The sequence below is a fragment of the Pongo pygmaeus genome, chromosome X (assembly GCF_028885625.2).
Source record: "Pongo pygmaeus isolate AG05252 chromosome X, NHGRI_mPonPyg2-v2.0_pri, whole genome shotgun sequence".
Taxonomy (NCBI): Eukaryota; Metazoa; Chordata; class Mammalia; order Primates; family Hominidae; genus Pongo; species Pongo pygmaeus.
The window spans coordinates 19,572,196-19,595,974 of record NC_072396.2 but is presented as its reverse complement, the minus strand read 5'-3'; the positions used below and the strand labels follow the sequence as shown (position 1 = coordinate 19,595,974).

Genomic DNA, 23,779 nt, shown 5'->3' with positions numbered 1-23,779 from the left:
GTTGTTCCCCTCCATGTGTCTGTGTGTTCACATTGCTCAACTTCCACTTATAAGTGAGAATATGTGGTGTTTGGTTTTCTGTTCCTGCATTAGTTTGCTGAGGATAATGGCTTCCAGCTCCATCCATGTCCCTGCAAAGGACATGATCTCATTCCTTTTTATGGCTGCATAGTATTCCATGGTGTATATGTACCACATTTTCTTTATCTAGTCTATCATTGATGGGCATTTAGGTTGATTCCATGTCTTTGCTATTGTGAATAGTGCTGCAATGAACATATGTGTGCATGTATCTTTATAACAGAATGATTTCTATTCCTTTGGGTATATACCCAGTAATGGGATTGCTGGGCACTGAACAGTCTGTCAGTAGGTCAGTTGGTTCCAAGATGACCTTAGAGATCATTTCTTATCACAGATCTTCATTTGAAAGTCATTATGTCCTATTTCACATGAGAAGACACCATTACGTGAAGCGACTGTCATCTTCAAGCTAATAGCTGAACCAATGTTTTGGTTCAGAAGTAAGGCATGTTGGAATATTCTAAAAGATACAAGTCAGGTTGTCAGCAATGCTCTCTGCCTTGGGTGGATACCCCATTCTTTCCCCAGCATGCATCTGAGTTTTCCCTCATATCATTGCAAATACCCCCATGTTCCCCTTTCAACTCTGAGCCAAACTTAGTAATTAACCAAGAGTTAGCCCTTTAGTGGAGAAAGAATTCTGCCTCTGGCAAAAGAGACCTAAATGCCCCAATCCTTGATATCAAGGAGTTTAGGTTCTAGGGAAGTGAAGTCACAAACACATGAAGAAATATCTAACTAAGCAGGGTCTCTAGAAGGGACCACCCCACCCCAGGTCTGGTCCAATCACTTCGTCGTCCAGTGCCCTATGATGTTGTTAATGAAGCCTTCAACTGAACAGTAATTCATGCCACAAAAACATTAACAAGGCTGGGTGTGGTGGCTCACACCTATAATCCCAGCACTTTGGGAGGCTTAGGTGGGCGGATCACCTGAAGTCAGGATTTTGAGACCAGCCTGGCCAACATGGTGAAACCCTGTCTCTACTGAAAATACAAAAAAAAAAAAAAAAAAAAAAATTAGCCAGGTGTGGTAGCGTGTGCCTGTAATACCAGCTGCTCAGGAGGCTGAGGCAGGAGAATTGCTTGAACCTGGGAGGTAGAGGCTGCAGTGAGCCGAGATCACGCCACTGCACTTCAGCCTGGGTGACAGAGTGAGACTCCATCACAAAACAAAACACATTAACAAGATCAGTCCCAAAACTGGCTTTGGGCTTGTGCTTCCAGTTTATATATAAGTTCCTCAAGAGCAGGGTTTACATCCATTTTTTCTGTAACTCCACTGCCAAGTTCAAGCTGTGACGTGCAGTAGGGAGCCCAGGGGGCGTCGGCTGATGAGCTCACCGCAGTATTGAAGTATTATGCTGTCAAGAAAGTCCACTTTCCATTGGTCTAACTTTGCTTTTTTTTTTATTTTTCATTTTCAGGTGTGCACAGAGGTTCTCCACCTTTTTTTCTGAACTTGCGGTCAGGTGAGTAATGCTATTTCTATGAGATAATGTTGTAGAAATGAGGAACATGTTGGCTTGGGGTTTTTTTTCTTTCCTATTTTCCCTCCTTCATTGCAAATTCCCATCCCCATACCAACTTTATTCTTTTTTGTTTGTTTTGTTTTGTTTTTAACTCCTCACTCCCACTTGGAGCTCTCTTTTCTTCAGATACTTTCTTTTCCTTGGGGATTCTATTGTTGACCTGTTTCTTCTTGGTAACCCAATTGCTTTTGAATGGGCGTTCAGAAATGGGTACCGATTTTGAAGTTACATGGTGCGGTCAAAGCTGGGGAAAGAGAATGATCATTTACTTGGAATTATTTGGGATCCTGTTTCACTGTTTTCCCCTTTCCTGCTCCCTGGATGTGTGTCCCTTGGCTCTAACAGCTTTTGTCATGTTTTGAAATGGACCAAGGAAGTGTTTGTTCTCTCTCTGACCTAAGTGCTGTGCAAATGCAGCTGTCAAAGGATCCTTCCAACCAGATTTCTACCCACGACTCTCTTCTAGATAGAAATTCTGAAGCTGCTACTTTCACGCTTCCTATTTCTTTCTTTTTTGAGACAGGGTCTCCCTCTGTCACCCAGGTTGGAGCACAGTGGCGCAGTCACAGCTCACTGCAGTTTTGACCTCCCAGGCTCAAGTGATACTTCCACCTCAGCCTCCTGAGTAACTGGGACCACAGGTGCATGCAACCATGCCTGGCTAATTTTTTATTTTTTGTAGAGACGGGATCTCCCTATGCTGCCAGACAGGGCTCAAACTCCTGGCCTCAATCCATCCTCCTGCTTCAGCCTCCCAAAGTGCTGGGATTACAGGCCTGAGCCACTGTACCCAGCCTATTTCTTTTGAGACTCATAAATAGTGGTTATTTCTGGGAATTCATTGACATAAATTATCAAAATTTTGTAAACAATGTAAATATCTATCATAATGAATACAAATTAGAATGATCCTGTTATAACTTACATGATAAATAACACATTGTTATTATAATAGATACTAGTAAGTTATTGCTATAAATAAGGTTATAACACCTGAGCGGGGTCACACAGCCAGTAAATGGCCCAGCTGGGACCTGAAGCAGGAATTGGCATGGTGTAATGACAAAACCAAGGAAGGGCACAGAATCCTGGCGAGGGGTGGGCCCTGGTGGGTGAGGTGGGGTTGGTTTCCTGAGTCCCTCGCTTCCTCTCCAGCATGGTTTCCTAGATGACCACTAACCATGTGCTTTTGCCCTATCTCTGCCCCAGCCCTGCAGTGTAGATCAATGCCCCAGGAGGCTTTTAAGAAGAGCCTCTTATTTCTCTCCTCTACGTATTGATAGAATTATTTTGCAGCAGTAGATTCTGGACCAAATCAATGAAAAAATCTTTGTCAAGTGCCTGCTGTGGGTGTGGGGGTGAGGTGGAGATCGAGCCTTTATAGGAGAGGCTATTGTGTTCTGCTTCCTTGTTTTTGTTTTTAGGCAAAGTCGAGTCTGATGGACCATGAAGAGAAAGTATCTTTTGTTTGTTGTTTTAAAAAAAAATCACTATTTATTTGGCCATGCCAATGACCAATGAATCTGAGTAGTGGCTATTAAGCTATCAAGGGCAGGAAAGATATCTGCCTTGTTTTTTGCAGTATCTCGGGTCCCTGGCATAGAATCTTGCTTGTAATAGAACTTCAATAAACATTCGTCAGCTAGATGAATGAATGTCAATTATTTTGGAAATAATTCCAAAATCTGTTTACATTTTGGACTGGAGTGTATTATAAACTTATCTTCTTTAGCTGAGTGTGGTGGCGTGTGCCTATAGTCCCAGCTACTTGGGAGCCTGAGGCAGGAGGATCGTTTGAGCCTGGGAGGCGGAGGTTGCAGCGAGCCGAGATTGTACCACTGCACTCCAGCCTGAGTGACAGAGCAAGACCCTGTCACAAAAAAACAAGCAAACAACAACAACAACCAAAAAACAACAAAAAACACAAAAACTTGTCTTCTAATTATGCTTGTAATCATAGCTAACACTTCTTGACTATACTAAGACTTTCATTATATTACCTCATTTAATCCCCACAGAACCCTGTGAAATAGGTCTTAGCATTACTTCCACGTCTTCACATGAAGAATTTAAACTCCAGAGAGGTTAAGGAACAGCTCAAGTTTACACTGTAAGTGGTGGAGCTTAGATGTGAAGGCAGACAGATGGCTCTACCATGCATGCTCCCGAATCCTATGCTATTCTGCTCGTTTTTGTGTGTTAAACATACTGCAAGCACTGGGGGCAGACCCTGAAGAATGAGGGGAGAGAGATATGAAGTAGGCTTTCACCTTGCGTTGGATAATTCACACATGGCTAATCAAGAGTATGGTAGATCGCAGGTATGAGAGAGTGGAGAAATTTGGAGCTGAGCAAGGGAGCCAAAAAACAGAACACCCCTCAGCTGGGTGCGGTGGCTCACATCTATAATCCCAGCACTTTGGGAGGCCGAGGCGTGTGGGTCATCTAAGGTCAGGAGTTCGAGACCAGCCTGGCCAACAGGGTGAAACCCTGTCTCTACTAAAAATACAAAAATTAGCCAGGTGTGGTGGCAGGTGCCTGTAATCCCAGCTACTCAGGAGGCTGAGGCAAAAGAATCGCTTGAACCCAGGAGGTGGAGGTTGTGGTGAGCTGAGATCACGCCATTGCATTCCAGCCTGGGTGACAAGAGCGAAACTCCGTCTCAAAAAAAAACCCAAAAACCAAACCAAACAAAAAAACAGAACACCCCTCACCAGGTTTGGTGAGTGTATGTTTACATTAAGCGCACAATTTAGTTCTCATCTTGCACGTCTGATATTGATTCACTTGTTTTATTGAATAAAGCTTCCTTTTTCTGCATCAGAAAGCACCTACCGCTTATTAAGAAAATCATTTTTGCACTGTAAAGACCAAATAAATCATTTCCTTCCATTTGATTCTAGAGATATGAAAGTTTCACACTGCAATGATGCCGTATGGCTCAGCATTGGCTTTACTTTGTGCTCTGACAAACAACATACAAGGCTGCTGTTTTAGAGTTCCTATTCAGCACTTACCAGTTAACCTAGTTTCTGTCATCTTTAGGACATGGTTGTTTTTGGCATATGGGATGTTGTTTCTCTTACTACAGTAATACTGGCTTTAGTTCTTGGTGACCTTATCTTCAAAAAATTTTGTTGCTGAAGTTCAGAATAGTTCCTTTTGTCCAATATTTATTCAAACTACCTCAATTTACAAGATTTGAAATTGCTTCTAGACATTTCTATGAGCATTTTGGAGAAATCTGAAAACAGTCATATTTGATTTATATAATGGGTAAAAATCTAAGGACTTTCCTTGTCTGGTTTTGGCATCGGGGTTATGATAGCCTTGTAAAAGTGAGTTCAGATGTTCTCTTTTTCTTGCGTTTCTGTGTGATTGAAACTCTTATTCCTTAAATATTTGATAGAATCATCAGTGAAGCCATCTGGGCCTGGAGTTTTCTTTGTGGGACAAGTTTTGAGACTTTTAATGGTTATACCTACTATTCATGTTTACCATTTCTACTTGATTCCTTCTTGGTAATTGGTATTTTTTTCTAGAAATTTGTCCCTTTCTATCTAGAGTTTCAAAATTATTGAAGACAGTTGTCCCTAAGAGCCTTTTATATTTATTATGTTTATAGCATTTACAGGTGTGTTGCTTTTTCCATAACTTCTATTAGCTACTTCCTCACTCCCTGCCTCTCTCTCTTTCTCCCCTTTCTCCCTCCCCTCCGTCTCTTGATTTTGCCAGAATTGTCTTGTCAAGGAGCAACGTTGGCTTTGTTAATCTTTATGTCTTTTTTCTGTTTTTATTATATGCTTTTTTTTTTATTACCTTCCTTCTTCTTCTTTGGGTTTATTTTGCTGTGCTTTTTCACCTTCTTAAGAACCTTAATTCATTAATTTTAAGCCTTTCTCTTTTTCTAATTTGTATGTTTAAAATATAATTTTCACTCTATCTTTAGCTGTATCCTATGTGTTTTATATACAGTGTTTTTCTTATTGATCAAGTCAAATATTTTCTTTTTTCTTCTATCTTTTTTGTTTTTGAGACAAGGTCTTGCTCTGTTGCCCAGGCTGCAGTGCATTGGCCTGATCATGGTTCACTACAGCCTCTACCTCCTTGTCTTAAGCGATCCTCTTGCCTCAGACTCGCATGCAGCTGGGACCACAGGCGCATACCACCATGCCCGGCTAATTTTTTTATTTTTTTGTAGAGAATGGTGGGGGGGGGTCCCACTTTGTTGCCCAGGCTGGACTCGAACTCCTGGGCTCAGGTGATCCTTCTGCCTTGGCCTCCCAGAGTGCTGGGATTACAGGTGTGAGCCACCACGCCTGGCGAATATTTTCTAATAAACATTGTGACTTCTTTGACCCATGGGTTATTTGTTAAATAACACATCTAACTTTTTGTTCTTGCACCTTAATTGTGTTGTGGTCAAAGAACATGCTGCTTTCCTGTTTTCCAATTGTTTAAAAAGCTTTTGAGACTTTTCTGATGGTCTGGATGGTTTTCGCAGACATTCCATGTACACTTGAAAAGATTATGCGCACTGCAGTTGTTGAATGGGGGCTTCTAGATATGGTCCTCATGTTGTTGGTTAAATGTGTGATTCAAATATTCTATATCCTTAATGACTTTCTTATTTAATTTTTACCAATTGCTGATAGAGATCTCATTATGATTGTGGATTTGTTCTATTTCTCCTTATATTCTGTCAATGCTGTTTGGTGTATTTTGAGGCTATAGTAGTTGCATTCACATGTAAATTTCTTCAGTCTTCAATTCAGAATTGAATCTTTTATGAATGGATGGTTTTATTTCTAGGTAAAGTATTTTGCTTTAAAGTATAATTTGTCTGATATTAGTATAAACACATTAATTTTCTTCTGATTAGTGTGGACATAGCATATCTTTTCCATCTGTTTACTTTCAAACTTTCTGAATCATTAGGTTCTATTTGTGTCCTTGTAAATAGCATATAATTGGAGTTTGTATTTTTTTCAGTCTGATAATCTTTGCCTTTTAATGGAATCATTGAGTCCATTTATATTTCATGAATCATTGATCTGCATTTTTTTTTTTTTTTTTTTTTTTTTTTTTTTTTTTTTGAGATAGAGTTTCACTCTTGTTGCCCAGGCTGGAGTGTAGTGGCGCAATCTCGGCTCACTGCAACCTCTGCCTCCTGGGTTCAAGCGATTCTCCTGCCTCAGCCTCCCAAGTAGCTGGGAATACAGGCTCCTGACACCATACCTGGCTAATTTTTTGTTTTTTTTTTTTTTTTAGTAGAGACAGGGTTTCATCATGTTGGTCAGGCTGGTCTCGAATTCCTGACCTCAGGTGATCCACCTGCCTCGGCCTCCCGAAGTGTTGGGATTACAGACGTGAGCCACTGCACCGGCCTGCATTTGTTTTTAAATCTTTATCACTTTCTATTTTTCCTAACCATTCTTTGTTGCTGTTTCTCCTCTTTCTTGCCTTTTTTCAGACTGACTGAATATGTTAAAAACTGTTTTCCTCCTCCACTAGTTAGGAAGTTATATGTCCCATTTCTGTTGTTTAGTTACTAAAGAAATTACAACCTGTTGTAGAAATTACAACATGTCTACTCAACTTTTCAATGTGTAAAGATAATCAATACCTTTAGCTTCCTCTAGTATAATTCAAGGACCTTGGAAGACTTTAATTTTTGAATTTCATTTTGTCATCTCCTTACTTATATTACATATAATGCATATATTATCTCCTATGTTTATATATATGAGATAGTTGCTATATGTTTTTATTTCATCATGTTTCACTAATCCCTACAAGATGTTATTGTTTTATATAGTAGTTTTGTTTTGTTTCAAGACAGAGTCTCCCTCTATCACCCAGGCTGGAGTCCAGTGGCACGATCTTGGCTCACTGCAACCTCCACCTCCCGGGTTCAAGCAATTCTCCTGCCTCAGCCTACCAAGAAGCTAGGGTTACAGGTGCCAGCCACCACATCTGGCTAATTTTTGTATTTTTAGTAGAGATGGGGTTTCACCATGTTGGCCAGGCTGGTCTTGAACTCCTGACCTCAAGTGATGTGCCCATCTCGGCCTCCCAAAGTGCTGGGATTACAGGCGTGAGCCACCATGACTGGCACTGTTTTATATAGTAAAAGTTCGTTTGGATTTGCCAATAGAGAGTACTACCCCTAGTTCTGGGCACCTGGGGCCTCTGGCCTGTGACTTGTGATTTAGAGTCCCCTCTCTGGCCCTTCTCTAGCTCCACCCTTCTCCAAATGGCAAGAAGTCTGTGGCACCAAGAAGTCATGCATACCCGGAGCTGCCTCCCTCTTCCCCTCACCCTTGCTTCTAGATCGTACTCTGGGAATCCAGGACCCTGGAATTCCCAATCCAAACATTCTGTGCCAATTTCCAGGACCTGGGCACTCCCCTTCCCCATTGCAAGCCATGCTGCAGGTGTATGTACCCCCAGACCCAAGGGATGACCAAGGGGTACATGCATGCAGGAGAGGGGGTTACGGGTATGCAGGCTGTGGTGATCACATGCGTGTGCACAAAGCCTCTTACAGCTTGGAATGAAGCCTTAGGGGAAGAATAAGGGCAAAGCCTTCTTTTAAACTCTTGATCTGTATCTTAGAAATGTTAGCCATGGGCCTGGCCACAAACCCACCACTTTCTTTGTTCCTCATTCCTCCTTTCATCTCAGTTCTTATGTCTTTTGCCTGAATACATGTTTTAGGATTGATTTCAGTAATGATTTGCAGGTAGGGAACAACATCACAGTTTCTGTTTGTCTGAAAATATCTTCATCTTGCCCTCATTCTTCAAAGATATTTTCCCTGAGAGCAGAATTCTAAGTTGGCAGTTTGTTTCCAGCACACTGCAGATAGACTTCCACTGGTTCTGGCTTCCATTGTTGCTTCTGAGAAGATAGCTGTCGTCAGTCTAACAGCGGCTTCTTAACAGCCTTTTTCTTTCTTTCTTTCTTTTTTTTTTTTTTTTTGAGGCGAAGTCTTGCTCTGTTGCCCAGGCTGGAGTGCAGTAGTGTGATCTCAGCTCACTGCAACCTCTGCCTCCCAGGTTCAAGCGATTCTCCTGCCCCAGCCTCCAGAGTTGCTGGGATTACAGGTGGGCATCACCACACCTGGCTAATTTATGTATTTTTGGTAGAGACGGGGGTTCCACCTCGTTGGCCAGGCTGACCTCGAACTCCTGGCCTCAAGTGATCCACCCGCCTCGCCTCCCAAAATGCTGGGATTACAGGCATGAGCCACTGCATGCCCAGCTTAACAGCTGCTCCTTTGAAGGTTATCTGTCTTGTTTTTCTGACAATTTTTCAGATGTTTGTGTTTTTGTTTTTGTTTTTTTTCATTTTCACTATGATGTATCTAGGTGTAGATCTCTTTTTATTTCTTGTGATTGAGATTCTTTGGGCTCCTTAAATCTGAGGATTGGTGTTTTTCACCCATTTGGGGGCACTTGGTCATTATCATTCCAAACACTGATTCTCTCTTTGAATTTTGTTTAAAGGTATGTTAGACATTGTATTTCTTTTCTCCATGTCTCTGAACTTTTCTTTCATATGTCATATTTGAAACTCAGGTTTGCCTCATTAGGCCCATACCCACAGGTATAAGTGGGCTTCATTGCTTACATTACTTACCTGAGTTCCTGCTTGAGTTTCACCTTTGGCCTGGCAATTCCTTTCTATCTTGCCAGCTCTTTGATATGTTTAAGAAAATCCGCAGCTGGGCGTGGTGGCTCACGCCTGTAATCCCGGCACTTTGGGAGGCCAAGCCGGGTGGATCAACTGAGGTCAGGAGTTCAAGACTAGCCTGGCCAACATGGTGAAACCCCATCTCTACTAAAAATAGAAAAAATTAGCCAGGTGTGGTGGCAGGCGCCTGTAATCCTAGCTACTCAGGAGGCTGAGACAGGAGAATCGCTTGAACCCGAGAGGCGGAGGTTGCAATGAGCCGAGATCATGCCACTGCTCTCCAGCCTGGGAGACAGAGCGAGACTCCACCTCAAACAAACAAAAAGAAAAAAAAGAAGAAAGAAAATGCGCTGGGTGCGGTGGCTCACTCCTGTAATCCCAGCATTTTGGGAGGCTGAGGCCCAGGAGTTTGAGACCAGGAGTTCAATACCAGCCTAGGCAACATGGTAAAACTTCATCTCTACAAAAAATAAAAAAATTAGCCAGGCATGGTGGTACATGCCTGTAGTCTCAGCTACTCAGGAGGCTGAGGCAGGAGGATCAATTGAGCCCACGAGGTCGAGGCTGCAGTGAACCATGATCATGCCACTACTGCACTCCAGCCTGGGTGACAGAATGAGACCCTGTCTCAAAAAATAAATAATTAATAATAATAATAAAAGAAAATGCTTTTAGCATTTTATTCATGATTTTTAATTGTCTTCAGCCCAAGGTTTGATCTAACTAACCTAACCCAACATATTCCCGGAACACTGAAGACATTTTTTTTTCCTGAGATATTTCCTGTATCGAAGTCATTGAGCAGTGTTCAAATAGAAATTTAATTATGCTTTTCTTACCAGTTTTCTGATTCTTTTTCTGACTTCTTTGAGAATTGAACAATCCAAATCAATTGCTTTTTCACTTTTTGTTCTCGCTTTATCCACACTGAGAACCCCTGCAGTCCTTCTCTTTCTACATTTCCCCTTGTGGTGGTCTTGTAAGCCAACATATATGACTCCGTATAAATGTCTCAAAAGCATAGAGTTTTCTAGAAGACTTAGGGAACAATTATCATACCTCTTATAACTCAGGTCAAAAATATTGATCATTGTCTATATCATAGTAGCTATGGTATAATCAAAGTATGCCAGTTAACCAGAGATAACAGAGAATAACTCTCACACAGACCTGCCCTATGGTGGTATCAAGCTATTTCTCCCTTTCTAATATTATTCTTTGATTATTCTGTATCTAAAGACAGATTTATCATTTATTGCCATAACAGGTTGCACTGATGATATATATTTCAAAAATATGATACTGATACTATTTAATGAAATTGAAGAGCTCTAGAACGAGTTTTTAGAGTGGAAGCACCACAGCATATAGTCATGTAGTTCGTGCACTGTACAACTCTAGAGGGAGGTTGCCATTTACATCAGAGTTCACAACCTAAAAGGGGGCCCTGGATAAAGATGAATTGGGGATCATCTTTAATCTAGTGTCAAGGTCTACGTTTCACTGTTTAAATGCTACCAAATAGTTTTCTCTGTAATTGTTGCTATCTTCCTAGCCATCCTTAGCACCTTAAAAATTTGCTAAGAACCAGTGGCTATTCGGATCCTCTTTGTTGATGACCTGGATAGCATTGAGCTAACCCAGATTGCACCAGAAGATGAATAGATGTTTGTGTTAGGCTGTTCTTGCATTGCTGTAAAGAAATCCCTGAGACTGGGTCATTTATAAGAAAAGGGGTTTAATTGGCTCCTGGTTCTGCACACTGTGCAAGAAGCATAGTGGCATTTGCTTCTGGGGCTCACTTATCACCAAGGGGATGGCCCAAGCTATTCATGAAGGATCCTCCATGATCCAACACCTCCCACCAGCTCACACCTCCAACATTCAACATGAGATTTGGATGGGGACACGTATCCAAACTATATCAATGTTCCAGCTGAAAAAGAGAAAAATGGCTTTGATGTGCAATGATTAAAGGTTTCAAACTTCACAGATTTCCCTTTGATTAGTGATCCTAGAGACTTTATGACCTAATAGGACATTCTCAGTTTATGCAGAAGGCAGTAGGAGCTACATTATTTCAAATACCATAAAACTTCTCCAAAAACGTACGTTCAGCCTTGAGGAAACGTATTCCAGATCTGACAACTGAAAGCAGTCTGCATTAAGTTCTTGATCTATATTTTCTTTCAAGATGATTGCCGGGGTCATCTTTCATTCTGGCCTTTCCTACCTGCATTTGGAAGTTGAGTAGATCCTGCCTTTAGTGAAAAGGCATAGTTTATTTTGATCAGAGGTCTCAGTTACAGCACATAGTAGTCACTCACTGTGTATGTACACTGAGTCACTGAGTACACGAATTTACCTTTGATCATATCTTGTACACCACTTAGGTCCTGCCCTACGAGTTAGCAAAGCTCAAGAATGAGTCTGTAGACATTTTTAAATTGTATAATAACATTTTGAACTTGATGTCTTTCAGCTGATGGACTCAAAACATTTTACTTACAAGGAGACAAAGTCTCAGGAGGCTGGCATTGTGGTAGAAAGAGTAAGGGTTCTGCCAAATAGCTGAAAGACGTTGATGCATCCCCTAGACTTGCAGGGGTGTCCAATCTTTTGGCTTCTCTGGGCCACATTGGAAGAAGAATTGTCATGGGCTGCACATAAAATACACTAACGCTATTGATAGCTGATGAGCTAAAAAAAAAAAAAAATTGCAAAAAAACTCATAATGTTTTAAGAAAGTTTACGAATTTGTATTGGGCCACATTCAAAACCATCCTGGGCCACATGTGACCCGGGGGCCAAGGTTGGACAAGCTTGCAATGATGGGGCCTCTTTCATCTGTAGAACGAGGGTTCGAGGATAGGTGATTTCTGAGTTCCTTTCCAGAAATAAGCCACTCTGATACTGTCTCCCCAGGCTACACTTAAATACTTGTGAATTAAATCTAAGTCAACTCCACCAGTTTCAGGTACAGTCAAGTCTAAGGCATTTGTAGAGGAGAGCATTTTCTGTGGCACTGTAGTTCACTCAATAATGCCTTCATTTTTTTTTTTTAAGCAGTGCTTTTGGAGGGGGGACAGAGTTCAAAAACTTTAAAAAATGTTAATTTTTAAACTTTTTATTGAAACTTATGGCATACATATATGTGTACAACTCAGTGAATTTCGTGAACTGAATACACCCATGTAATTGGCACACAGAATATTCTCGGTACCTCAGAAGCCTCCCTTGTGCCCACATCCAATATTGTTATAACTCCCTCCCTTTCAAGGATAACCCTTCTCCTGACTTCTCACCACATCGATTAGTTTTTTCTGCTTCGGTTTCTCATGAATGGAATTATGTACAATAAGCACTCTTTTGTCTCTGGTTTCCTTGGCAAACATTATATTTCTGAGCTGCACTGAGATTGTTTTGTATAGCTGTAGCAGACACTTAGATCTTTCCTCCAGAGAGACATCGATATATCTTTGCACAACTGTGTTAACATCCTCATTTGAGTGACTCCTTTGGGAAGATCAATAACATGCCATTATGCCCAGAGAGAGGTTAAAAGAGGAGGGAGAAATTAGAGGCTTTTTATAATTGATCAACATATTCTAGCATTAATACATAATACAATTTATTAATTTAAGGTATGCAAGCCCTCTTTTGAAGGAGAAAGATTCACCTCCTGGTCTAAAACATCATCATGTCAGGTCAAGGAAAGAATCACTCTCCTTGTGCTGGTTATGAGTATTCAATTACAGAATTCTTAAAGATTGCCAGCTTTACCTTGAGACAGAAACTCTGACTTATATATCCCCTTTCTTTCCATGCCCTCCACCCCTTAATCCCAGCACTGCCTGATCCTGCACATACTAGGTGCAAAATAGATATTTGTTGAATGAATGAATGAGTGAAGAGTACAGCTAACATTTACAGTGCATTCACAGTGCCAGCCACCGTGCAAAGATTTCTCGTTTACTCACTGCAACAGCACTATCAGGTGGGTGCTGTTGTCTCAGTTTGCTAGATGGGGAAACACGACCATTGGAAATAACTTGTCCACAGTCACCAGATATTATGTGGCCGAGTTGGGATCTTTGAACTCATGCTCTTTAGTCTTCACCACTATGTATTCACACTCACTCTAGGGCTTGCAGAGGCTGCAAGTGGTGGCTGGATTCATGAGTGCCCTTGGCCGAGAGCTCTGCTCGCTGAGGACACACAGCCTGGTTTGTCCCAGCCACTTCCATCTGGCTGTGTAGAGGGAGCCTGCCCAGTTGGCTCTCGCCACCCCCTTGCTTGTGCCTGTGCCCATGAGTGATTCCTTTCTCAGCACCCCATGCCAGCCTCCGCTCCTAGTGCTGACTGCCTGTCATGGGGTAATGTTGGCCAACTCCCAGACGTGAGAGGATCAGACACAGTCTTAGCATTTGCAGTTCTTTCTGTGTGCTGAACTCTCCCCTAGCCCCTGCCCCACCTCCAGCACGTGCATTTCATCTAGTTCACTCCTATTCAGCCCTCACATCTCATCTGGTACATATTGGCCCTCAATAAATATTTGTTGAATGAATAAGTGAATGAATGGTAAATGAGGCTTTTAAATTCAATTCTGACATAAACTACTAAAATGCAAGCAATGATGATAAAATAATATGCAACAAAAAGGAAATGCAATGTACTGATGAAACTGGATCGTTCCCTTGACCCCTTTGTGGGACTCAGGAAGGAGTGGCTCACTTACTCAGCCCACAGCTCTCAACCCTTCGTGGGAGGGGGAGCACGCAGGTGAGTGGGTACAGAGGCCAGGTTGAGTGCTTCTGGGCAACCAGCAGGAGCAGGACTCTGTGCAGGCCCACAGCAGCGTCTACAGGTTGCCCGCGACCCGCTGAGCCCCAGAGGGCATGTGTTACAGCGCATTCTTTTAGCATTGCCATCCTTGGACAGTGTAAGTGTTAAACAGCTCAGTGGAGGGTCAATGTGACAGCCTTTTGCACCCGCACCAAAGTCTTTGTCTGGCATCCAGGAGGAATGAAGTTGTAAGAACAAATTGGAGGGTGGTGAATGCAGAGGATTTTATTGCTGATGAAAGTGGCTCTCAGTGGGATGGGTAGCTGGAAAGGGGATGGAGTGGGAAGGTGGTCTTCCCCTGGAGTTCGGCCATCTGTGGCTGAACTCCTCCGAAGTCCCACTGTCAAGCCATCCCTCTGAAGTCAAGCTGCTCCTCTCCAAGGTCCGGCTACTTCTCTTCTCTCCTCTGCCACTCTGCCAGTGGGGCCCGGGATTTTTATGGGTACAGGACTGGGGGGCAGGGCAGGCCAGGGTGGTTTTGGAAAAGGCAACATTCGGGCAGGGAAATGAGAATGCATGTTCTCACTTTGAGCCACGGGTCCAGGCTTGAGGGTGTGGCCCTTGTCTAGGACCACACTCTTCTACCCAATATTTCCCTGCCTCCTGTCCATATCACTTATCCTTTTACAGTATAAAACATGCAAGAGCGAAACTCCGTCTCAAAAAAAACAAAAAACAAACAAAAAAAAACATGAATAGGAGCTGGGCACAGTGGTGCTGCCTGAGGCAGGAGGATTGCTTGAAGCCACAGTATACTATGATTGCACCTGTGAACAGCCATTGCGCTCCAGCCTGGGCTACATAGCGAGACCCTATCGCTTTAAAAAAGTTTTTTTTTTTTTTTTTTAAGAAAAAAATGACATAGAGAAGGATAATTATTGAAAAGATTCTGTGTAGTGGTAATAATGATGTAACATTTTGTGTTTTTTATTCCTTCTCTTGTTATTTTGCATGTGTTGATGTTTTCCATAAATCCACATGGCCTACCTTGCTTCTAAGTATAACATCCTACTGGGCAACCCTCCCATAATAAACATGGGTTTTGCTCGTTGTCACCAGTGCCCAACTGGCGTTTCTGATTCTCTGGAACCATAGCAATTTGAAGTGCACAGGATCACAGGTTGCCTTGGTTGAGGAATGACCTTTGAGGTATTGCTGTGTTGTGATTATGGCAGCTGTGATGATCTGTCTTCTCCTTACTTTATTCCAGGATGGTTTTCTCTGGTAGGCAGTGTGGCCATGTTGGCAGAACTGAAGAAGTTTTACTGACGTTCAAGATATTCCTTGTCATCATTTGTCTTCATGTCGTTCTGGTAACATCCCTGGAAGGTAATGTGTCTGTTTTTCTTCATTTTTTTTTCTGTTTATCTGCATGTGTGTATTTTTTTGTTATTTAGGATTTTTTTTACTGTGGTAAAATAACATAATATTTATCATTTTAACCATTTTAAAGTATACAGTTCATTGGCATTAAGTACATTCACAATTTTGTGTAACTGTCACTGCTATCCATTTCTAAAACATTTTCATCATCCCAAATAGAAACTCTATATTCATTAAACAATAACTCCCAATTTCCTTCCCCCCCACCCCTTCCTGGTAACCTCTGTTCCTTTTCTTTCTATGTATTTGTCTATTGCAAGTACCTTAGATAAGTGGAATCATACAATATTTGTCCTTTTGTGCCTGGCTTATTTCACTTAGGTTCACCCATGTTGCAGCATGTATCAGAATTTCATTCTTTTTAACAGCTAATGTTTCACTGTATGCATTGACCCCATTTTGTCTATTCATTCATCCATTGATGGGCATTTGGGTCGTTTCCCCCTTTTGACTGTTGTGAATAATGCTGCTATGAATGTGGGTGTACAAATCACTATTTGAGTCCCTGCTTTCATTTCTTTGGGGTATATACCTAAGAGGGAATTGCTGGATCATATAACCCTGTGTTGAACATCTTGAGAAACTGCTAAACGGTTTTCCACGGTATCATTTTACATTCCTACAAGCAAGGCACAAGAATTCCAGTGTCTCCCATTCTTGACAATGCTTGTATTTTCCTGTTGTTTTGGCAATGGGTGTGAAGTGGTATCTTATTATGGCTTTGATTTGCATTTCCTTAATGATTAGTGATATTGAGCATCTTTGCATGTGCTTATTGGCCACTTGTATATCTTCTTTGGAGAAGTGTCTATTCAAGTCCTTTGCTCAGTTTTGAATTGGGTTGTTTTTGTTGGTGTTGAGTTTTGGAGTTCTTTGTGTATTCTGGATATTAATCCCTTATCAGATATATAACTTGCAAATATTTTCTCCCATTCCGTGGGGTGTTTCTTCCACTTTCTTAATAGTATAATTTCATGCATAAATTCTTTTAATTTTAATGTAGTCTATTTATTTTTACTTTTGTTGTCTATGCTTTGGTGTTATATCAAAGAAATCATTGCCAAATCCAATATCATGAAGACTTTCCCCTGTGTTTTCTTCCAAGAATTTTATAGTTTTAGCTCTTATGTTTAGGTCCTTTGATCGATTTAGAGTTCATTTTTGTATATGGTGTAAGATAACGGTCCAACTTCACTCTCGTGCATGTGGATATTGTTTTCCAGCCGCATTTCTTGAAAAGACTGCCTTTTTGCCATTGAATGGTCTTGGCACCTTTGTCAAAAATCACTTTGTTACCAGTGGAGGGTGTCTAGGTTTTTGGCATCTTGAACAAATAATTGGACAAAATGCACTAACAAAGCAAGGAAGGAATGAAGAGATTTATTGAAAATGAAAGTACACTCCACAGTGTGGGAGTGGCCCGAGCACAGGGGCTCAAAGTCCCTGTTACAGAATTTGTGGGAGTTTCCATTGGTTACTTGGTGTATGCCCTATGTGAATGAAGAGGATGAAGTAAAGTTACAAAGTCATTTACTCAGCGTACACCCTATGGTGAGGATATTTCCTGTCATAGCTGAAGTGTGTATCGGCCTTATGTTCCCTGCCTCCAGACCCTATTTTCCTGCCTCAAAGTGACCCTATAGATGAGGGTTTATTTCTGGTGTTTACTTGTTTTTAAATGTATCTACTTGAAGGTACAACCATATGGCAATTTAAAGGCGGTAGAGAATCAGACAAATGAAGCAGCCTGGTATTTTCAGAAAGGGGGATCTTTAGAAGTTCATGGAACAAGAAGAAAAGGTATCTCAGAAAAGCAGTTGAAAGACCAGCAATGCTGGGCCTGCAATTTCTGTGGGCACAACTGCCAAAGGCAAGTGTAAAGAATCCTCATTAGGAGGTTCACACCTGTAATCCCAGCACTTTGGGAGGCTGAGGAGGGAGGATCATTTGAACCCAGGAATTCAAGACAAGCCTGAGCAACATAGTGAGACCCCGTCTCTACAAAAATGAAATAACATGAAAAATTAGCCGGGCATGGTTGCGGGTGTCTGTATTCCCAGCTACTCAGGAGGCTGAGATGGGAGGATCGCTTGAGCCCAGGAGGCGGAGGTTGCAGTGAACAGTGACCATACCACTGCAGTCCAGCTTGGGTGGCAGAGAGTACAACCCTGTCTCAAAAAAAAAAAAAAAAAAAAAAAAAAGAATCCTCATTAGGAATGGGACTAGGAAATGATTGATACTTGAGAAGACATCAAGGACACACAACAAAATACCTTTCTTATTCAGAAGTGGGTGGCAGGACCAAGGAATCTTTATTGCATAAGATAAAAATCTACTAGCAGCAAACAACAAAACATACAAACAAATAAAACACACATACAAATACACAGACTAAATGGAAAACTTCCCAACAAGCTATAACACAATTGGCAATCCTTTAAAAAGTAAGTACTGGGGCACGCTGTCAAAAAGCCGCCATTCTTTAAAAAAAGAAATAATGGCCGGGTGCAGTGGCTCATGCCTGTAATCCCAGCACTTTGGGAGGCCGAGGCGAGTGGATCACCTGAGGTCAGGAGTTCGAGACCAGCCTGGCCAACATGGCAAAGTCCTGTCTCTACTAAAAATGCAAAAAATTAGCCGGGCGTGGTGGTGCACACCTATAATCCCAGCTACTCGGGAGGCTGAGGCAGGAGAATTGTTTGAACCCGGGAGCAGAGGTTGCAGTGAGCCGAGATCATGCCATTGCACTCCAGCCTGGGTGACAGAGCGAGACTCTGTCTCAAAAAAAAAAAGAAAGAAAGAAAGAAAAGAAAAGAAATGATAAAGGCTAGATGTATTCTGAAGGCTTACAACATACCAGGTTCCTACATGTTTAATACACATCCACTCCCTTAATCTTCTCAATCCAGTCTAGGAAGGGGAGATCCTAGTTGTATTCCCATTTTCCAGATCAGGAAGCTGAGGCTCAGAGAGGTAAGTAACTTGCCCAAGTCTGTAAGCCCTTAAGAAGCGGCAGAGCTGGGATTTGAACCCAGTAGTCAGCCTCTAGATTTTGTGCTTGTAACCACAAAACCAAGTTCTCAAACTTGAGCATGCATCAGAATCCCCGGGAGGGCTTATGGAGGTACGGTTCACTGGACCCCACCCCCAGAATTTGTGCTTCAGTGGGTCTGGGGTGGGACCGAGGAATTGACAGCTCTCACAAGCTCCCAGGTGATGCTGATGATGTAGTCTAGGGACTACACTTTGAGAACCACTGCCTACACAACTGGTGGAAGACAGCAATGGGGAGAGAAATCTCTTCCTGAGATATATGTATGTATATATATAGATATCTATATGGGATAGATAGATATAGATATCTCATGGGATATATATATAGATATATATGTATATATATACACACATATATATATACGTATATATACACACACATATATATATACGTATATATACACACACATATATATATACGTATATATATATATCATGAGATACAAATTCTCTTGTTGTGACCATGTGATGTTCATCTAAACTGTGGGCCAGTGAGGTGGCTCATGCCTGTAATCCTAGCACTTTGGGAGGCCAAGGTGGGTGGATCTCTTGAGCCCAGGAGTTCCAGATCAGCCTGGGCAACATGGCAAGGCACTGTCTCTACCAAAAAAAAAAAAATAGCCGGGCAGTGGCATGCCTGTAGTCCTAGCTACTCAGGAGGCAGAGGTGGGAGGATCGCTTGAGCCCAGGAGGTCAAGGCTACAGTGAGCCGAGATCGTGCCACTGTACTCCAGCCTGGGTGACAGAGCGAGACTCTCAAACAAAAAATAAAATAAAATCTAAACTATTCTCACACGCACCATCTGCTTAGGGCACTGAAACATTACTGTGGGCTTGGCAGGGCAAAACTCAAGAGTCCCCCCTTTACTGATGAGTAAATGTCCCCAGGGAGGTTATTGGTTAGGAAGTGGCGGAGCCCAGACTAGATGCTAGATCTTCAGTCTCACGTTTCGGTGCTTTTTCCACCGCAGGGGTAGATGAGGCAGGAAAGTGGAACACAAGGGAAAAAATTCATCCAAATGAAAGCTGTTTGTTAGAAATATGTCTTTTTGAAAAATTATGTTTTAAAATGCCAACAACAGGGGCAGGTAAATAGGAAAGTGCATGGCTCTGAAACAAACCTAAGTAGGGAAAAGCTGAGTGATCACTTAAGGCAGCTGACTGCATTTCTTGCTCCAGATCTCTGATGAATTGATTTCTTAAAGCAGTGGTTCCCAAAGTGTAGCAGACAAGTAGCATTGGCATCACCTGTCTCTCAGAACGCCCAGTAAGAGTATTTATTCATGTTATTTATTTATTTTGTTTTTGTTTTTTTTTCTTTTTCTTTCTTTTCTTTACTTTTTTTTTTTTTTTTTTTTTTTTTTTTTGGAGACAGGATCTTGTTGTCGCCCAGACTTGAGTGCGTGATCTTAGCTCACTGCAGTCTCAACCTCCCGGGCTCAAGTGTTCCTTCCACCTCAGTCTCTGGAGTAGCTGGGACTGCGGGTGACACCACCACGCCCAACTAATTTTTTAAATTTTTTGTAGAGATGGGGTCTCACTATATTGCCCAGGTTGGTCTCGAATTCCTGGGCTCAAGTGATGCTCCCACCTTGCTTCCCAAAGTTCTGGGATTACAGATGTGAGCCACCACGCCCTGCTCATGTTACTGAATAATCACCTTGATAGCACTCACCATGTGCCAGCCACTGTTCTAAGCCCTTACAAAGGGCTAATTCATTTAAAGCCCACTCTATAACCCCTTGAAAAAGGCACTATTATCAGCTTATTTTACACGTGAGGAAACTGAGGCACAGAGGAGGTAAGCAACTTGCCTTCGGTCAAATAATTAAGAGGTTGCAGAGTTACAATTCAAATTCAGGCCATCTGGCTCCAAAGCTTGTATGTGGGACCTCTATACTATGGTGCCTTTTCACATTCTTAACCTCTCTGCTATGCTAGGCTCAGTTGCTTGGTAGTTGTGAATCTGTAGATTAAAAATAAAGATGGAATCCATAATTGTGAGATTCAATGTTGTTTTGGATCACCCAGGTGGCTCATAGGCACCACCTCCCCCAATACCTTTGGACTGGGGCAGGGGTTCTTTTAGTTCAGGATGGCTCGGGCCTGGTTTTTGAAGGCCAAGGGGACTGACCTGCCACTTCTCCATTGGGTTATCAATTATGCAATAATGATTGCCTGCTGTGTGCCCAGCAGTACTGGCTGCTGAGAACATCGTCTCTGACTCCAGGGAATTTACACTGCAGTTGGAGGGCCGTGACTATGACGCATGAGAACAATACAAACTATAAGTCTTAAAGTATGAGTCAGCGCTATAGGGTGCTCACATATGGCCTGTGGCCAGATCTGTGGATTAGTCTAATTCGATGCTAAGCCACCTATAGCAGATGCTATTGGTACCCTGCCCATATCCCCTTGGCCCACCCCAGGGGTCACCTGCAGACAGTTCCTGTGGATGCTGACGGCTTTCATGTCTCCCTGAGAATCATCTATGTCCATGGGAGTGTGCTTGGCCCGTGTGCGGGACAAACCAGAAGTGCCAGGGAGATAACACCCCCAAACAGTGAGTAATGGGAGTTGGTATTCAAATATGCCAGCTTCCTTGTCCCTTGGTGGGACCACACTCAGGTGTGTTCTATGTCATCTCCCAGAGTTCCCCAGTTGCACTGTACCCCATAATACTCATCTGCTCATGAATGTGCCCATTTCCGGATTCACCCCCTTGTCTGTCTCACTTGCATATCCCCCCACTCTGCTTCCAGGGACCCTCCCCATTAGGAAACTCCCCTTCCAAAGTTGAGGCCAAATCTTACTACCTCTAGAAAACCTGCCCTGACCTCGGAAGAATTAAACCCCCCTCCCCAGTGCTTGCTTCGCTTTATCCATCCGTACCTGGGGATATCACTTTGTGTCACACTCATTACAGGCTTCCTTTGTACCGTGAGTCCTTGCAGTGTGCAGTCAGTGCCGGACAAAGGGTTGGCGAGGCGGGTGGCGAACTCACGGGAGGGAAGCTGATGGGCACTGAGAGCCTGCTCAGGGCCACTCTTCCAGGTGCTTTACGCACATTATCTCATTTAATCCTTACAAAACCTCTTTCCGGTGGGTAGTTTTCGTCTTGGTTTACAGATGAAGAAACTGTCAAACAAATGAAGGCATTTGCCTAGAGGTCCCACAGCTAGGAAGATTCCCCATCAGAATCTGTAGCCTGTACTGCTCACACAACACCAGGCTGCCCAGGGCACCCTCAGTAAGTGTCTGGGGACTGAATGAGCATGCCACTGAGGCACAGGGCTGGGGGAGTGGAGAGGGAGCCTGGGGTGAGCTGTTAGAGAGCAGCAGCTCCCCCGACCCAGGGCTCTGGGAGATCTGGACCGTAAACACAGTAGCTTCACCCTGGAAGCCTGAGAGGTGACTCAGTAGCTCTTGACGGCAGGGAGAGGTGGGATGACACTCTCTCGTTAGGCCACTAGCCAACAGAGAGAGCCCGTGGACCTTAACACTTTCAGTTGTGTGATTTGGTGACATTTGAGGGGCTCATTCTTGGTCTACCAGAATGGGTTTTGGCACCTCCAGCCTCCAGATCTCCTGGGCAGTACCAATGCTTTTTTTTTTTTTTTTTTAATCAATCTTTGAAGGAGGTCTTCTTTTAGATACAACTATTCTATTTTCCAGAGGGGCAGATGACATAATAGTGGAAGATGGTTATAATTTCATTCTTGCAGAGTTGTCTTCCTCATTTGGAAACAATTACACACTTGAGCCAGTTTGGTGATCTCATGAGCTACAATCCCCAACTTTCTCTCTGAGCTGGGTCTAGATCTTTCTGTGCTGCAGGCATTTCCAGCGATGAGTCCCTCTATAATTCCCCTCTCCGAGGCCTGGCTGTCTGATTTCCTCCTATCCTCTCGTGCTGTGTCCACCTGAGTCCTTGGTCTTCCTTGCGAGGAAGTCAGTAGAGCTGCAGGAAATGGGCTGCGTGCTCCTGAGAGGCAGGAAACCTGTTCTGTTTCATTTTGTCCTCTAATACCAGACCCTGTCCTGGTCTCCTCATTCTCTCTCAATCCCCTGTCTATACAAATGAGGTTATAAATGCTTACCATGGCACTGATCTGATGCTCAGCCAATCTCACAACCCCCTCTGACCCCTGCCAAATCTTACTACCCACACCCAGGCATGAGGCCATGTCTGTTGGACCCTGGCTCTTTCCCTAGCAGGTGGAAGTGGTGATGGGGAGTGATGGAGAGTCTATCATAGATAGGTGGCAGGTGAAACTGAAAGCAGAGGACATTGTGTCCCACTCTCCACTTGGAACTCCAGGTAAGGACTCCTCATGGGCCCTGTGTGTCAGCATAGGGCAGTTGCAGAGATGAAATGGCAAAACTGTTTCCCCTTGGAGATGATGTCCCCTCCAAGTCTCTCTCAGCTCTCATGTGGTAGAGTAGGGACTCTAAAGTCCCCTCATGTTCCTAGTGGGTAGCTGTGATGAGATCCAGGGGTGGGGACAGGGCTGCAAAGACTATGGCGTGGACAGCCTAGGCCAGGGGTCAGATGGAGGATGAGACAGACACTCAGTGGTGAGAGCTCAAGGGAGCTGTATCAGCAGGAGAAGGACCCCCAGGCCTGGATGGGATTCTGAAGAATAGACCATGGGTCCACTGGACACAGCCTTCAGCAGTGGATACCAGTTGGATACCTAGGAGCCCTACAGGATGAGGGAGCTCTCTGGAGAGGCCATTGAGAACTCAGGGCTCAGCACTGGGTGAGCTCACAGATCCAGGCCCCTTCTCCCTACTGCCAGCAAGGCACTAGCATGCCATTCTCAGCCCAGGCAATCATAGTATCTTACTTATTTATTTATTTTTCTGAGACAGAGTCTTGCTGTGTTGTCCAGGCTGGAGTGCAGTGGTGCGATCTCAGATCACTGCAACCTCCGCCTCCCGGCTTCAAGCAATTCTCCCACCTCAGCCTCCCGAGTAGCTGGGATTACAGGCTTGCGGCACCACGCCTGGCTAATTTTTGAATTTTTAGTAGAGACGGGGTTTTGCCACGTTGGCCAGGCTGGTCTGAAACTCTTGACCTCAGGTGGTCCGCCTACCTCGGCCTCCCAAAGTGCTGGGATTACAGGCATGAGCCACCATGCCTGGCCTTCTTCATAGTGCCTTTAGTACCAGTACTGTGTT

At 43.2% G+C, this 23,779-nt stretch overlaps 1 protein-coding gene across 12 annotated transcripts in view; it reads left to right on the top strand.

Annotated features, from left to right (window-relative positions):
- The window catches only part of ADGRG2 (adhesion G protein-coupled receptor G2), a 133,849-nt gene that overhangs the window by 38,877 nt on the left and 71,193 nt on the right, over positions 1-23,779 (top strand). For all 12 annotated transcript variants that reach the window (XM_063660460.1, XM_063660459.1, XM_063660461.1 and 9 more), the window contains exons 2-3: positions 1,511-1,555; positions 15,369-15,487. In XM_063660460.1, the coding sequence (XP_063516530.1) occupies positions 15,370-15,487 (118 nt within the window). In that variant the 5' untranslated portion in view covers positions 1,511-1,555; position 15,369. The remainder of the gene's footprint in view (positions 1-1,510; positions 1,556-15,368; positions 15,488-23,779) is intronic.